The 14,001-nt window shown below is 36.9% G+C and overlaps 1 protein-coding gene across 4 annotated transcripts; it reads right to left on the bottom strand.

Moving 5' to 3' along the window:
• Nucleotides 1–1,023: 1,023 nt before the first annotated feature.
• LOC123207121 lies at nucleotides 1,024–13,340 on the bottom strand. 4 transcript variants are annotated; one of them, XM_044624383.1, is made up of 9 exons: nucleotides 12,922–13,340; nucleotides 12,715–12,816; nucleotides 10,692–10,772; nucleotides 9,188–9,297; nucleotides 8,950–9,085; nucleotides 8,652–8,750; nucleotides 1,824–1,929; nucleotides 1,307–1,734; nucleotides 1,024–1,200 (listed from the first exon to the last, which is right to left on the bottom strand). In XM_044624383.1, exons 1-9 carry the CDS (start codon nucleotides 13,207–13,209, stop codon nucleotides 1,042–1,044), a joined length of 1,509 nt encoding a protein of 502 aa, XP_044480318.1. In that variant the 5' UTR covers nucleotides 13,210–13,340; the 3' UTR covers nucleotides 1,024–1,041. The 4 variants fall into 4 exon arrangements, with proteins under 4 accessions (XP_044480318.1, XP_044480319.1, XP_044480317.1 ...); XM_044624384.1 differs by having other exon boundaries at nucleotides 1,024–1,167; XM_044624382.1 differs by having other exon boundaries at nucleotides 1,024–1,239; nucleotides 12,922–13,339.
• Between the last annotated feature and the right edge of the window lie 661 nt (nucleotides 13,341–14,001).

Genomic DNA, 14,001 nt, shown 5'->3' with positions numbered 1-14,001 from the left:
TGTGAAGGGTAGCTCTTATTATCTTCATAAGTTGCGGGCTCTTCAATACCAAGCTCTTTGACCAATGGCAACCTATCAAAAAAAAAAAAACCCAAATGCTTATGTTGACATTTGATTAAAAATACGAGTCATTGATATACTACTATCTCAGAAAGTATAGAAATTGGTTAGGTATAAAGCCAAAAGAAGCAGGAACAGCGTAATTAGTAATCTGAGATAATATGACAATACTGCTTTTAGAATTCCAAGCAGAATAAGATTCATGCACAAAACTTCAATTTGTGAATAAATTAAGAATGAGAAATAGAAATGCATGCATATTTAACCACTAAACTCCAATATCAGCATCATATACTAGCAGACAAGTTTTTTATGTCACCAACTATCAGATGGTTTGTACATCTAAAACTTCCCCAAAAGAAACGATCCCTTATAAAGGAGCAAGTTACATGCTGTCTCCAGGTAAATCACTTGATGATCCACGGAGGTAAATCTTGCATGAGCTAAAAGCTACTGCACCCAAAATCACTATACATGATAATGATACAATACATTGTATGTGTAAAGCAATGAAGCTTATGATAGTAATACTCTTCCAAAAGTTATTTCTCTGTGACCAGAAAATGCCAGCATCAGAGGCTTAAGGTATGAATAGCTGATCAATTTATTAAAAAAACATGCAGACTGAGAGAGAGAGAGAGAGAGAGAGAGGGAGAGGCAATGAAATTCCGGTCAAACCATGTCAGTAACTTTATACCTGGAGTGAAGTTGCAATAGCAAATAAAGGGAAGCCCTTTACAAGTGCATGGTCATTAGGTCGGAGCAATGCCAACAAAGTCTCTTTTAAAGGCTTTAACAAATCAGGATGTCTAGCTGCTAAAGGACCCAAGTGGGAGCTTGCAACCTTTAGAGCAGCAGAATGATCACCAGAGCTGACTAGCTTAAGGATTCACCTAATCAATGAACAACAAAGTGGTAAGAAAAATAAAATATCCGAGATAACCATCAGGTTTTCCTCGATTTTTTTGGGAAGGAAGCCATTTACATCCAGTATCTACTCACCTGCTTAAGTTGGAATAACAGAACAGGATTTTGCACAAAAAAGTCTGGATCCATAGTATTAACTTCTTCAACAGCCTCAGCAGCCATTCCTCTGCTAGCTAGCTCCTTCATCCCCAGTAGAATTTCATATTTATCATCCTTATGATTATAATAAAAAATGATATGATTTTCCATGGCCTGTGGACCAAAGTTACTTCAGGAAACAATTTATTACATTTAATAGTAAAATCTCTCAGCAGAATACCTGTTGTTCCTTTGACATTTTAGAAGAAGAGCCACGTACTTGCTTATCACATCCATTGTGAGAAACATCAGGAACATAACCAAAGTCATCATGCCTTCCCCTCCACCTCTTACGTTTATTCCTTTCTCCAGTTCCGTTGCCTCTGTTCCTCAGAACTTTCGAACTTTCAGGCTGATGTGAACCACTAGTGCTACAATCTTCATGACTGCCCATTGGCTCACCAGCAAATCGTAGTTCAACATCGGTACCTTGCATGCTGGTCACATCAGTATTATTTTCGGGAGAAGCATCCACATTAGTATTACTAATGGAAGCTTCACCATCTGAATGTTTACTTGTACTACAATCCACTTCAAGGGAGCAGTTCCTTGATGAACAACCAGATTCTGGTTGGTTAACTTTCAGAGATTTGGAAGGGGTTTGCATTCCTGATTCACACAGAATGAAAAGAAACCATCATGGTTTGAAAAAAAAAAATTAAATAAATCATATTAAGTTTGGAAATACCAGGTTTTACCAGAAGAAGATGCAAGAGTGGAATCAATAAAACCCCTATAAACACAATATTCACGAACAAGTTCATCGAGCACAGAAACATCCAATCTCATCTGGCATAACTCATTCTGCAATCATACGTCAATAAATTGGACGATGAAAATATTCAACCCAACCAAACATAGTAAGTATAAAAATAAAGACCAAGAAACTAGCCTATTTTTGGTCACCAGGAATACAAGGATGAGGGTGTTGCTAAAAATAGTTATGATGTTAAATCATTAGCATGGTGTTAGGATTAGAATAATACTGGATGGGATAATAATTGATATGATAATGATTAATATTTGAATATTAGAATAATAATTAATATTTGGAGATTAAAATAAGATTAGGATATTAGAAGAATTAAAAGAGTCAGTTGGATTGAGGAAAGAGGAGAAAAAATATTGTTTTGGTTTTGGGGCAGCTTTTAGTTGATTGAGTGAGAGAGTCTAGCCTCTCAAATGCTAAACAAGTGGGGCTGGTTTTGGGGAATGTTTTCGCTTGCATTTTGTAAAGAAGAGCTATTGCTCATTATCACTTTTACATTGATTGAAATCAAGACAAAGGCAACTCATTTTCATTAATTTTTGTTGTTAATCCTTACAACAACAATATGTTTACAATTGTTCTTGTTGGGCTTCTATCACATAGAAATTCAAAACTCAAGCTAGGGCTACATCCGGACCAAGCCAGCTTTGCCTGGCTTGGTGTTCAACTCAAATGACCCTTCCAAAGACACTGTTCATCCCGCTAGTAACACCATTCATTCCATTAACAACCCTTCGACAACATCTCTAGCCAGCTCAAACAAACCCAAGTTCAAGTTGACCATTATGGATTCAAGTAGAGCTCAACCCAACCTATGTTTCGGCTTGGCTCAAATCAATGGATACTCAACAATCTTGTTTCAAGTTTTTATACACGTTATGTTGACATGTTAACAATTAGCATTGCCTAAAGCATATAATATTATTGACACATAGAGGAAACCTATTAGAGTTAAAATATATGTAAGAAGGAAGAAAGCACGAAAGGATCTCATGAGGAGACACCTGGCAGCATGATGAGAGGGATAGATGGAAAAAGGCAAGAAAAAGAGGAGACAACAGAATATCATTCACCCAGAAAAGGTATAATGCATAAACAGTTAATGGAGGGGACCAACAACACATTAGGAGCTGAGATGGAAACGCAGGATTGGAGAAGCATTTATGAAGACAAAAGAAAAGATATAAGGGAGGGGAAAAAGAGAAAAGAGGGCAGAGAATTGTAAGAAGAATCAGAGGGAGGGTCAGCTCCAGAGGGCTGGAAAGTTATTTGTTTTTGTGGTTTTGTGATTCCGATTGTATCGACTCTTGCGGTGTTTACTTTCGTTGTATTAACTTTTGCAATGGAATATCAATAGAAGAACTGAAGGTTATTTTATAATCAATTCCAGAAAAACAATACAATATTTACTTCTTTATTTGTTTTACTACATCTCATTCAATCCCACATTACATTAGCGTTACAACTTATTTGTTGTGAGTTTTGGCTGGGATTGGAATCGTCCATGGGCAAAATACGGCAACCTTCCAGGTAGGATTGATTGGAGAGGAAGACTACCTTGGATTAACATCTCTAGGATCATCAGGTACATAACAACGTGATGTTAGAGTCGGACATGACGAGAATGGAAAGCCAGGTAGAAATGTTAGAAACAGAGGTGACAACCATGAAAGAGGGGATGGACGAGATGAAGGCGCAGATGGGGGAGCTGAACTCCAGAATGGGTCACCTAGGCTAAGATATGGAGGCGATTAAGGAATACTTGAGATATTTAAGAGAGGCCACGTTGGGCAAAGATGGAGGGGACAAAGGCAAGGCTCCAATGCAACAAGAACTTTCACCTTCATACTCAACGCCAGGGATAGAACCATCCATACCACCACCTGAGAGGACTGAGGAGGTGGAGGAAGGAGGAAAGGGAGCACACAGAGAACCAAAGAGACTTGCAGTACCGTCGACTAAACTTGTCGTTATTCGATGGAGAGGGGACATTGGATTGGTTGGCGAGGGTGGAACGGTATTTTCAAGTCAACCGCCTAACAGAAAGAGAAAGGCTAACGACAGCGGGAGTTTGTATGGAAGGGGACGCACTCCACTGGTTACAGTGGAGGGAGAAACAACAATTATTTGAAGGGTAGGAAGAGTTTAAGAGCGAGGTGCTAAGTCGTTTCCTACCACCCGACGATCGAGCACCAAAGAAGGAGCTCTTCTCTCTATGACAGATGCATTCAGTGAAGGAGTATCACTGTCATTTCGAGTTGCTTTCAGTGGGTGTCGACAAATTATCAAAAGAAAAACAACAGGTGATTTTTATGAACGCATTGACTGAGGAGATTTGATCGAAGGTAAAGCTATTTCATGACACCTATAGTAAACCCATCCTTCAGAGCTCCAGCAACCTCGGGAGCTTTGACGACATTTCCAAAAAGAGATGAAAATTTTCGATGACTCACAGATGAAAAGTTTCGTTCAAAGGTGAAAAAGGGTCTATGCTTTCGATGTGACGAACGATACGTGTTTGGGCATAGATGTCGATTTCGACAGTTATGAATAATGCTCATTGATAAGGATGAAATGGAAGAAGAAGCAAGAGGGGAAAAGGAAGATGCGGTGGTCGAAAAGCAAAAGATGGAGACCAATTTAAACGTGAGCTCAGTGGTGGGTTTGGATTTACCCAAAACGATGAAGATGATAGAGGAATTAGAAGGCAGAGAGGTGGTAGTTTTAATTGATAGCGGAGCAACTCATAACTTTGTGGCAGAAAGAATAGTGGAGAAATTGAAACTTCCTGTGAAAGTAGCTAAGTTTGTTGTGGTGTTGGGAGATAGTCATAAAGTGAAAGGATTAGGAAGATGTGATGGGTTGACTTTATTGATACAAGGGCACTCTATCCAGCAAGATTTCCTTCCCTTCCATCTTGGAGGGGTTGATGTAATTTTGGGAGTGGATTGGCTTAGTCGACGAGGGAAAGTAAAGGCCAACTGGAAGCAACAAACTATGAAGTTCCCCTGGGAAGGGAAAAGGTTGAATTGAAGGGAGAATAGTCGTTGAAATGTTTGGAGGTTTCATTTCGATCACTCACTAAAGTCATTGATGAAGAAAAAGAAAGCTAGTTGGTGGAGTTGAAGCCATCTGAGGAAAATTTATCTGGATAGGAGACAGAGCAACTAGAAATTGGTAAACTGATAATGGAATTCAGGGACGTTTTTGGGGAACCTCGAGGATTGCCACTAAAGCAAAATTGTGACCATGTCATCCGACTAGTTAGTGGAGCACAACCGCCTAATTTAAGACCTTATAGGTACTCTCATTACCAGAAGAATGAGATTGAGAAGATTGTGCAGCTTTCTGTAGGAGTGATCCGACCAAGCACTAGCCCCTTCGCAAGCCCCATCATTCTGGTTCGAAAAAAAGACGGTGAGTGGAGATTTTGCGTCGATTATAGGGCACTAAACAAAGTTACCATCCCCGATAAATTTCCGATGCCTACTATTGATGAACTTCTAGATGAATTAATAGGCGCTGCAACGTTCAGTAAAATTGATCTCAAATTTGGATACCATCAGGTTCGTGTAAGGGAAGAGGACATCGAAAAAACAACATTTCAAACGCATGATGGGCACTATGAGTTCCTAGTTATGCCTTTCAGATTAACGAATGCACCAGCCACTTTTCAAGGAATAATAAATGAGATTTTCAGGTCATATTTGCGAAAGTTTGTCCTCGTATTTTTTGACGATATTTTGGTGCACAGTAAGGGATTCGAAGACCATCTGCAACATCTTCGGGTGGTATTAAACTTGTTCAGAGACCATCAATTACCGGTTAACAAGAAAAAGTGCAGTTTCAGACAAGATAAAGTGAAGTATTTGGGTCATGTAGTATCGCAAAGAAGAGTGAAGGCGGATCCAAAAAAAATTAGGGACATGGAAAGATGGTCGCAACCACGAGACATTAAAGATCTTCGAGGGTTTTTGGGGTTGACTGGGTACTACTGTCGATTCGTTAAAGACTATGGTAAAATTGTTGAGCCATTGACAAATGTTTTGAAGAAAAATGTCTTTTGTTGGAATGCAATGGCACAAAAAGCCTTTAAGACTCTCAAAGCAGCAATGGTTATAATACCAGTATTGGCTATGCCAAACCTCACTAAAGAGTTCATCGTAGAGACAGACACATCAGGCACCAGGGTCGGGGCAGTCTTGATGCAAGGTGGGCGACCAATTGCGTTTCTCAGTAAAGCTTTGTCTATCAGAAATCAGGGTAGGTCTGTGTACGAAAGGGAATTAATGGCTATAGTCTTGGCCTTCCAAAAGTGGCACCACTACCTTTTGGGAAGGCATTTTAAAGTCTGAACAGATCAAAGAAGTTTAAAATTCCTCACCGAGCAACGAGTTATAGGACACAATCAACAAAAATGGTTAGTTAAAATGTTAGGATTTGATTTCAAAATCATATATCGACCAGGATGTGAGAACAAGGCAGCGGACACGTTATCAAGAAATCCCAGATTTGTTGAGGAAATTCAGTCGATCTCTGTGCCAAAAATCATGGGGGAGGAAAGCCTACAGAAGGAGACTGAGCAGAATAAAAAATTACAAGAGTTGATACAGGAAATAATATGTAATCCCACTGGGCATAAACACTATTCTTTGCAAAGAGGAAGACTAGTATACAAGGGAAAGCTAGTATTTCCCCGAGAATCCTTATTCATCCCACTGTTTCTCAAAGAATTCCAATCAACTCCACAAGGTGGCCATTCAGGATTCATCAGAACATACAAAAGAATAGCATCCATTCTTCATTAGGAGGGAATGCTCAAGGATATTAAAAAATTTGTGGCTGAATGTGAAGTGTGCCAACGAATGAAATACGAAGCCACGTCACCTGCAGGACTTCTTCAACCCCTGCCAGTTCCAACTCAAATATGGGAAGAATTATCTATGGATTTCATCACGGGGTTGCCAAAGGTGAAAGGGGTCGACACCATCCTAGTGATTATTGATAGGCTTTCAAAATATGGGCATTTCTTAATGTTACGACGTCCTTTTACGATCAAAGAAGTCGCTGAAATTTTTATTAAAGAGATAATCCGCCTTTATGGGTTTCCAAGCTCTATTGTAACAGATCAGGATAGCGTTTTTATGAGTAACTTTTGGAAGGAAATCTTCAAAGTTGCAGGTACGCCTCTCAAATGGAGTTCAACATACCACCCCAAACGAATGGACAAACGGAGGTCGTCAATCGAAGCCTAGAAACGTATCTTCGTTGTTTTTGCAGCAGGCAACCGAAGAAGTGGCCTAAATGGATGGCTTGGGCGGAATATTGGTATAACACTTCTTTTCACAGAGCAACGGGCATGACAACTTTCAAAGCGATTTATGGGTGTGACCCACCACCACTCCTTCGATGGGTCGATGAAAGTTCCAAAGTGGAGGAGGTAAACCAAATGATTAGAGAACGCAACATAATTTTAGATGACTTAAAGATCAACTTGCAAAAAGCACAAGAAAGGATGAAGCAACAGGCCAACAAACATCACAGGGAAGTTTCATTTGAAATTGGTGATCAAGTTTTCCTCAAGCTTCAACCATATCGCCGTCGCTCATTGGCATCACACCCAAATGAGAAGGTGAGCCCCCGATTCTACGGCCCGTATGCAGTGATTGATAAAATTGGGTAGGTGACATATAAGTTGCAACTCCCAGAGACAGCCAAGATCCATCATGTTTTTCATGTATCCCAACTTAAGAGGCAATTAGGGACATCTTTGAAGAGTCAACCATTACCAGCCTGTTTAAGTGAGGAAGGTGAACTAATGATGCAACCGGAAAAGGTACTACAACACTGTTATTCAGCTTGGGGCAACCTGAAACTGCTGGTTAATTGGAAAGAATTGTCTGAATTTGAATGCACTTGGGAATTATATTCAAACCTCCAACGAATTTTCCCTCAATTACACTTTGAGGACAAGGTGTCTCTGGATAGGCGGGGCAATGTTAGAGTTAAAATATATGTAAGAAAAAAGAAAAACACGAAAGGATCTCATGAGACACCTGGCAGCATGCTAAGAGGGACAGATGGAAGAAGGCAAGAAAAAGAGGAGACAACAGAATATCATTCACCTAGAAAAGGTATAATGCAGAAACAGTTAATGGAGGGGACCAACAACACACTAGGAGCTGAGATGGCAGCACAGGATTGGAGAAGCATTTATGAAGACAAAAGAAAAGATATAAGGGAGGGGAAAAAGAGAGAAGAGGGCAGAGAATTGTAAGAAGAATCACCAGCTCCAGAGGGCTGGAAAGTTATTTGTTTTTGTGGTTTTGTGATTCCGATTGTATCGACTCTTGCAGTGTTTACTTTCGTTGTATTAACTTTTGCGATGGAATATCAATAGAAGAACTGAAGGTTATTTTATAATCAATTCCAGAAAAACAATACAATATTTACTTCTTTATTTGTTTTACTACATCTCATTCAATCCCACATTACATTAGTGTTACAACTTATTTGTTGTGAGTTTTGGCTGGGACTGGAATCGTTTGTGGGCAAAATACGGCAACCTTCCAGGTAGGATTGATTGGAGAGGAGGACTACCTTGGATTAACATCTCTGGGATTATCAGGTACATAACAAAACCCAATGCCCATATATAACTAATGCACACTAGCTTCAAGGTAAAGGAAGGTAAACAAACAGTTCAAATAAATGTATAAAATCTTCAAACATAATGAACTGAAAAAAATTTTCCAACCTGAAACGCCTGAAATAGATCACCCCGAGTGAATCTCAAGCTTTCTACAGCTCCTTGTCTTGTAATCTTTACAGCATGCGCAAGGGCTTGTATGTCCACCTATATTTCAAAAGTAATAGTGAAAATATACTTAAAAACAGTAGATAACTGTTCTTTAATAAAAGAGGACTAACACACAAATAATGATAAAATTGTAAATCCAAGAATCAGACCTGTATGAACTCTTTTGTGGTGTTCTTTAATAACTCTGTAAAGCATCTAAAATAATTACTGCAGTACTGTAATATAGAAATCTCACCTCATCAAAAGGAGGTGCTTCATATGAACTCTCCTGTGGAGTTGCGGGGGGGTCCCGTTCCTCAAGCAGTAACCTCTCAGTAAGATCTGATATGGGTGAAAGAAGTCCCTGATGAAAGCAATATCCTTTGTGTATGCTGCACGATATGGGATTAAATTTGAAGATTAGCATCTAGATATGCACTATGGCACAACATAATCATTTAATAAGAGGGTGTTATCTAAAGCTGCCGGACTACCTTATCAAATATCTTAATGTCATCGAAAAAACTGGATCATACGCATGTAAATGAGCTCTTAAGACAGATGACATTAATCCAGCAATTTCAAACCTCCTTCTTTCTGCCCACTGAAACATGTGCATCATGTTGTTAAGGCATATATTTTATGTTACAAAAAAGAAGTTCATAAAATAACTTTCTTAGGGTAATCAATATGCCATTTAAAGGAATATTATTAATGAAAAGAAGCATTAATCTTAAAAATAAAAACTATGCACACAGTTTTAAATACACAATTGGATACACCGATAATACGTCATCATGTAATTAGATAATTTAGAATTAAAGATAAAATATCATCCAATCACATGATGACACATCGTTTATGTACCCAATTGTGTACTTAAAAGTGTGCGCACATAGTATTGCTCTAATCTTAAATTCATTTAAAATAATATCTACAATAAAGAAGACAAAACTATAAAGAGGTAAAAGGAAGATATGAAGATATCATATAAAAAAAAGAAAAGAAAATAAAGAAAAAGAATGTTTGAAAATTTTGATAATAATAAACAAGCAAGTTCCATATCTTAGTGAAAGATTTTGTTAATCGCCATTCAGGAAACAGCTATTTCAATTTAGAAAAATTGAAGAGTCAAAATTTCCTAGTTCAATTCATTAAAACCCTACACAATGAAAGTATCATCAAAGTTATGAATAATCAAATGAGCCCACTGTTTTATTGAATCCACAGCAATTTTATTGCCAGCAGCAGACTTTTGCATAAGTGAGATCCAGATTCACGGTATCTGGTCAATGGCTCAAACATGTAGAGGCGGCACTAAACAAATGCATTTACGCCTATCTATGGAATTGAATAAATTGCATTTTAGATTTCAAGAACTTAACAATAAAATTCTTTCAAACCTATTTCCCTCAAAGATTTAGTGATAATTATTTAAGCTATATTTAATATTAAACTCCAATGGGCTTAATTTAATTGCACTAATAACGGTCCCTACTCATGGAAGTTACCTTAATCTCCTACTTGAGTTTTAGAAAAATTAAGATTTCATAATACAATTTCTACCATAGGCCACTGGATGAATGCACAGAAGTATTACTCAATTAGAATACCAATTTTCACCTTGCTTATAACAATAACAAGTGATAATAAGAAAATTGTATTTCTCAATTAACAAGCAAGTGCTTGTGAGCCCCACTACCATTTTGACCCTGGGGAAGTGAAACCAAATTCAGTGCAAATTATATTCAGAAAGTGCAGAATAATTATAGAAAACAGATTCCAGTTCTCCAGCATCAACATATTGCCAACTCTAACTAAACGGTGTTGGAGCTTAATTACTATTATAAAGTCCTTACCTATAAAAGCTTAAGCTTTTAGATTGAATGATAACTTAACAATAGGAAAATAACCTCTTTTTTTTTCTCTTTGATAGATGAGGAAAAGAAAAAGGCACCACAAATGTAAAGCTATCAACAAGAACCCAATGTTACTCACCTCATTTGCTACTGGAGAAGTCTGATCATCTTTGTCATATATAAAGGCAAGAAGAACATGTTTGAATTCCTCATAAGCTTCCTTAAACACAAATATAGACATCTATCAGACAATTATACTCCAAAAAGAGAAAATGCCTGAAAATATTTGTTAAACCCAAAAGGAATTTCTACCTCAAAGATACAGAAAATAGAAGCAAACTCAAAAAGAAGAATAAAATAAAAAATTAAGAAAAAAGGAAAATGAATTTTCAAAATCCATTTATCAATAAAAATACAACCATCTAATATTACATATGGTAGCATAAAGTATAACATCACTGCAACAACGATTTAAATTAATCTTCATCAAGAAGATATATTTTATAAGAATTGTCTATCACCTAGATAATGATTTTTAAGGATGATGTAATTGCTGCTCTGTAAGTCCACCCTAATGCTGAGCCCTTCACTTTTGGAAATATGAGACCAAGTCTTTTGCTCAGTCTGCATGATTCGCCTGTCTGCTTGAATTAGGAGAGAAGACACGAATGAAAGAGGCCCCACCAGAGAAGTCCAGCCAACATCCAATTACCCTTATGCCCCACTTGTTTACAGGCTCTTGTTACACCACTTACAATCATCCAGATTACAGGAGAACTACTATAGCTTTGATTTTTAGGGCCTTTCTTTTAAAAAAAAGAAAAATTAAAGTATTGAACTGTTCAATTAGGTTCTGACCAAATGCTGATAATACAGGGATTTAAATATAGAACTAAAAAGGTGAAGCTTGAATGGATAATATAATTTAGGAAATCATCAATGCACAAAGAATTTAGATAAAGTAGAAAAAAATGGAACAGTGCACAAAGAAGAAGAAGTAGAGAGAAACATGTTTTCAAAACATCAAAATATCTCTTGATATCTGTTAATCAAAACTAGAGAAGAAAGGATGAGAATGCATAGGCATCTCTAGATTTATTTTACATTTTTAGTCTTTTCCTATTGAAAATACTAATTATTGGAATACCTACAAACCAAGAGGATCAGGAGTCATAAATGTGAATAACCTTGTAAGGATGAAAATGTCACTCTACAAATAATTGGTGACAGCGCTGCGGTTTATAGAAATCAAGAAGGGCCAATATGTAATTGTGTCAAATCAGTATAAAAAGGCCAAAATTTCTGTATTTTAAATGAGTTTTTCAGTTTTAATAAAATCATCTCTCTTTGTTTCTAGAGAATTCCATTTCTTGCTCTCTGAATAAAAAATTAGGGTTTCTTAATTTTTCTCTGCTTAGTTGATTTCCCACACACCTAAAAACAAAACAAAAGATCTGACAACATAACTATAATTTAATTAAATCACAAAAGAAATCACAATGCATGGTAAAACATCCATCAGCTGCAAATTAAGATTCTAAATGAAGAACCAGTTAAAGCTGCCAAATAAAAAGCGATTTAACCCTGGACTAATAGAGACCCAATTTTCAACAATTTGCAGGTTCTACAATTATGGGAGTCATATGCCAAAATTACAAAATAGAAACCCTAAACTACTAGCTAGCAACAAAACCATTTCTTGGGACTAATTACACTGACAACTAGGCATATACTACTTTCTGTTAATCCTCCACGAGCCTCTTCAACTATTGTCATCAGCATAATAAAATAAATAAATAGATGAGCATATCTAACAATTTAGAAAAAGCCGTTATGACAAGATACAGACTACGTACTCCTACAATACTATGTCTAGAGAGAATCAAAGGAGGTTCCCAAAAACATCCATCGAGGAAAAGTCCTGATCATAACTCCCAGTATAGATATATGATTTGGACACCAATCAATATTGATATAGTAATGCTAGTCTCAATAGTCTTAACCTTGTTGAGCTTTTCAACCAAAAGTTAAGGAATATGAGGGGAAAAGACACTCTTTCTTTCAATCATTCTAGCCTTAAGTGTTAAAAACACAAGCAATAGCAATCCTCGTTCCGAGAAAAGTGAAAGCTGATAATGCACACATAAGGGCACTGTACATACCGGATAAGCATCAAGAGCACAAGGTGCGAGAGCCGTCCTCAAGCAATTTATCGCCGATTCTCGATCCTCTATGGTTCCTCTCCTCAACAACTCAATAAATTTCTTCAAATTTATTTGAAAAAAAAAAAAGACACACAAATATCCCATACACGTTATGCCGGTGTTATAATCTAATTAATTTCACTCAACTGCATTTATAACACTAACCTGCTTCTGCAACCGGAAGAGAAGCCGGTGATCTTCAAGAATGGAAGACGCATGGGACCGGAGGAGGTCAATCGCAGAGTCAATGTCACCAGCCTCTAACGAACGTCTGATCTGGCGAATGATCAATCTCGAGTGATAAGACGAAGAGGACAGAGAGACAGAAGATGAAGACGAATTCGGAGAAGATAATGGAGACGATACAGACGATTCTTCCAATAAGTTCTCTGATTTCGCAAAATCGATAACCAGTGCGTCCAGAGCTTCCCAGTTCACGGGCGTCGACTCCATGCCTGTTCGTCGTTTGTTTCTCGGGAAGTTTTCAAGAGAAAGTGAGTGGGAAAAAAGAAAAACCTTTTTTTAATTAATTATTTAGTTTTTCGTTAAGTGTTTTGTTCTGAATAATTAGTTTTTCCATTTTGATTTTTGAGGCCAGAGGGGAAATTCCTGCCAAGGGCAAAAAGGGCGGCGAGGAGAGGTGAAAATTGGATTGCGGGATAAAATGTGCCACGTGTCGGGTCAATAATTTGTTGTAATGGCTGGTTGATTGGTGTTACTTTGTAAGTGAGATTGGTATCTCGCTGAAACTGATGTGGAAGGATGTGAATGGACAAACCTAATCATAGTCAACGATATCGAAAAAGTCAAAACAAAGTCACGTAGAGAAAGATAGACAGCCTCATAAACGACACAGTTTTGTCCGTTAAGGTCCTTGGTAAAGAGTATACATTACATTTTTTTTATTAATCTTATACGATAATTATGGTTTTGATTATTGGAGGAAAGTTTTATTTTTGTACTGGTTTAATACCGTAAAAATAGCCTAATTTAAATAAAATTTTTATAATCTCCTGTTATAAATAGTGATGTGATAATTAATATAAAAGATAATTTAATTACCTTTTGTATCTTAAATAATAAAAAATTATCAAGATGATGTTAATTTTATTATAACTATATCTTTATTGTTTAATTTTTTTAGAGAAAAAATAATTTTATTTTTAATTAATATAATAAATAATATAAAAATATTTTAAAATAATTATAATTAAAGATATTTAAATCGAATAATATACTTATATT

Source organism: Mangifera indica, unplaced genomic scaffold (assembly GCF_011075055.1).
Source record: "Mangifera indica cultivar Alphonso unplaced genomic scaffold, CATAS_Mindica_2.1 Un_0060, whole genome shotgun sequence".
In the NCBI taxonomy this organism is placed as follows: domain Eukaryota; kingdom Viridiplantae; phylum Streptophyta; class Magnoliopsida; order Sapindales; family Anacardiaceae; genus Mangifera; species Mangifera indica.
Note: the sequence above shows the minus strand (reverse complement) of the source record. Positions and strands in the feature narration are given on the sequence as shown.

Bases quoted from the DNA above. Each gene is read 5' to 3' on its own strand.
- LOC123207121 (XM_044624382.1), bottom strand. From the start codon at position 13,209: ATGGAGTCGACGCCCGTGAACTGGGAAGCTCTGGACGCACTGGTTATC. The intron at 9,298-10,691 runs GTGAGTAACATT...CACATGTTTCAG, and splicing joins CTTCTCCAGTAGCAAATGAG to TGGGCAGAAAGAAGGAGGTT. The intron at 8,751-8,949 runs GTGAGATTTCTA...TTTGAAATATAG, and splicing joins AAGCACCTCCTTTTGATGAG to GTGGACATACAAGCCCTTGC.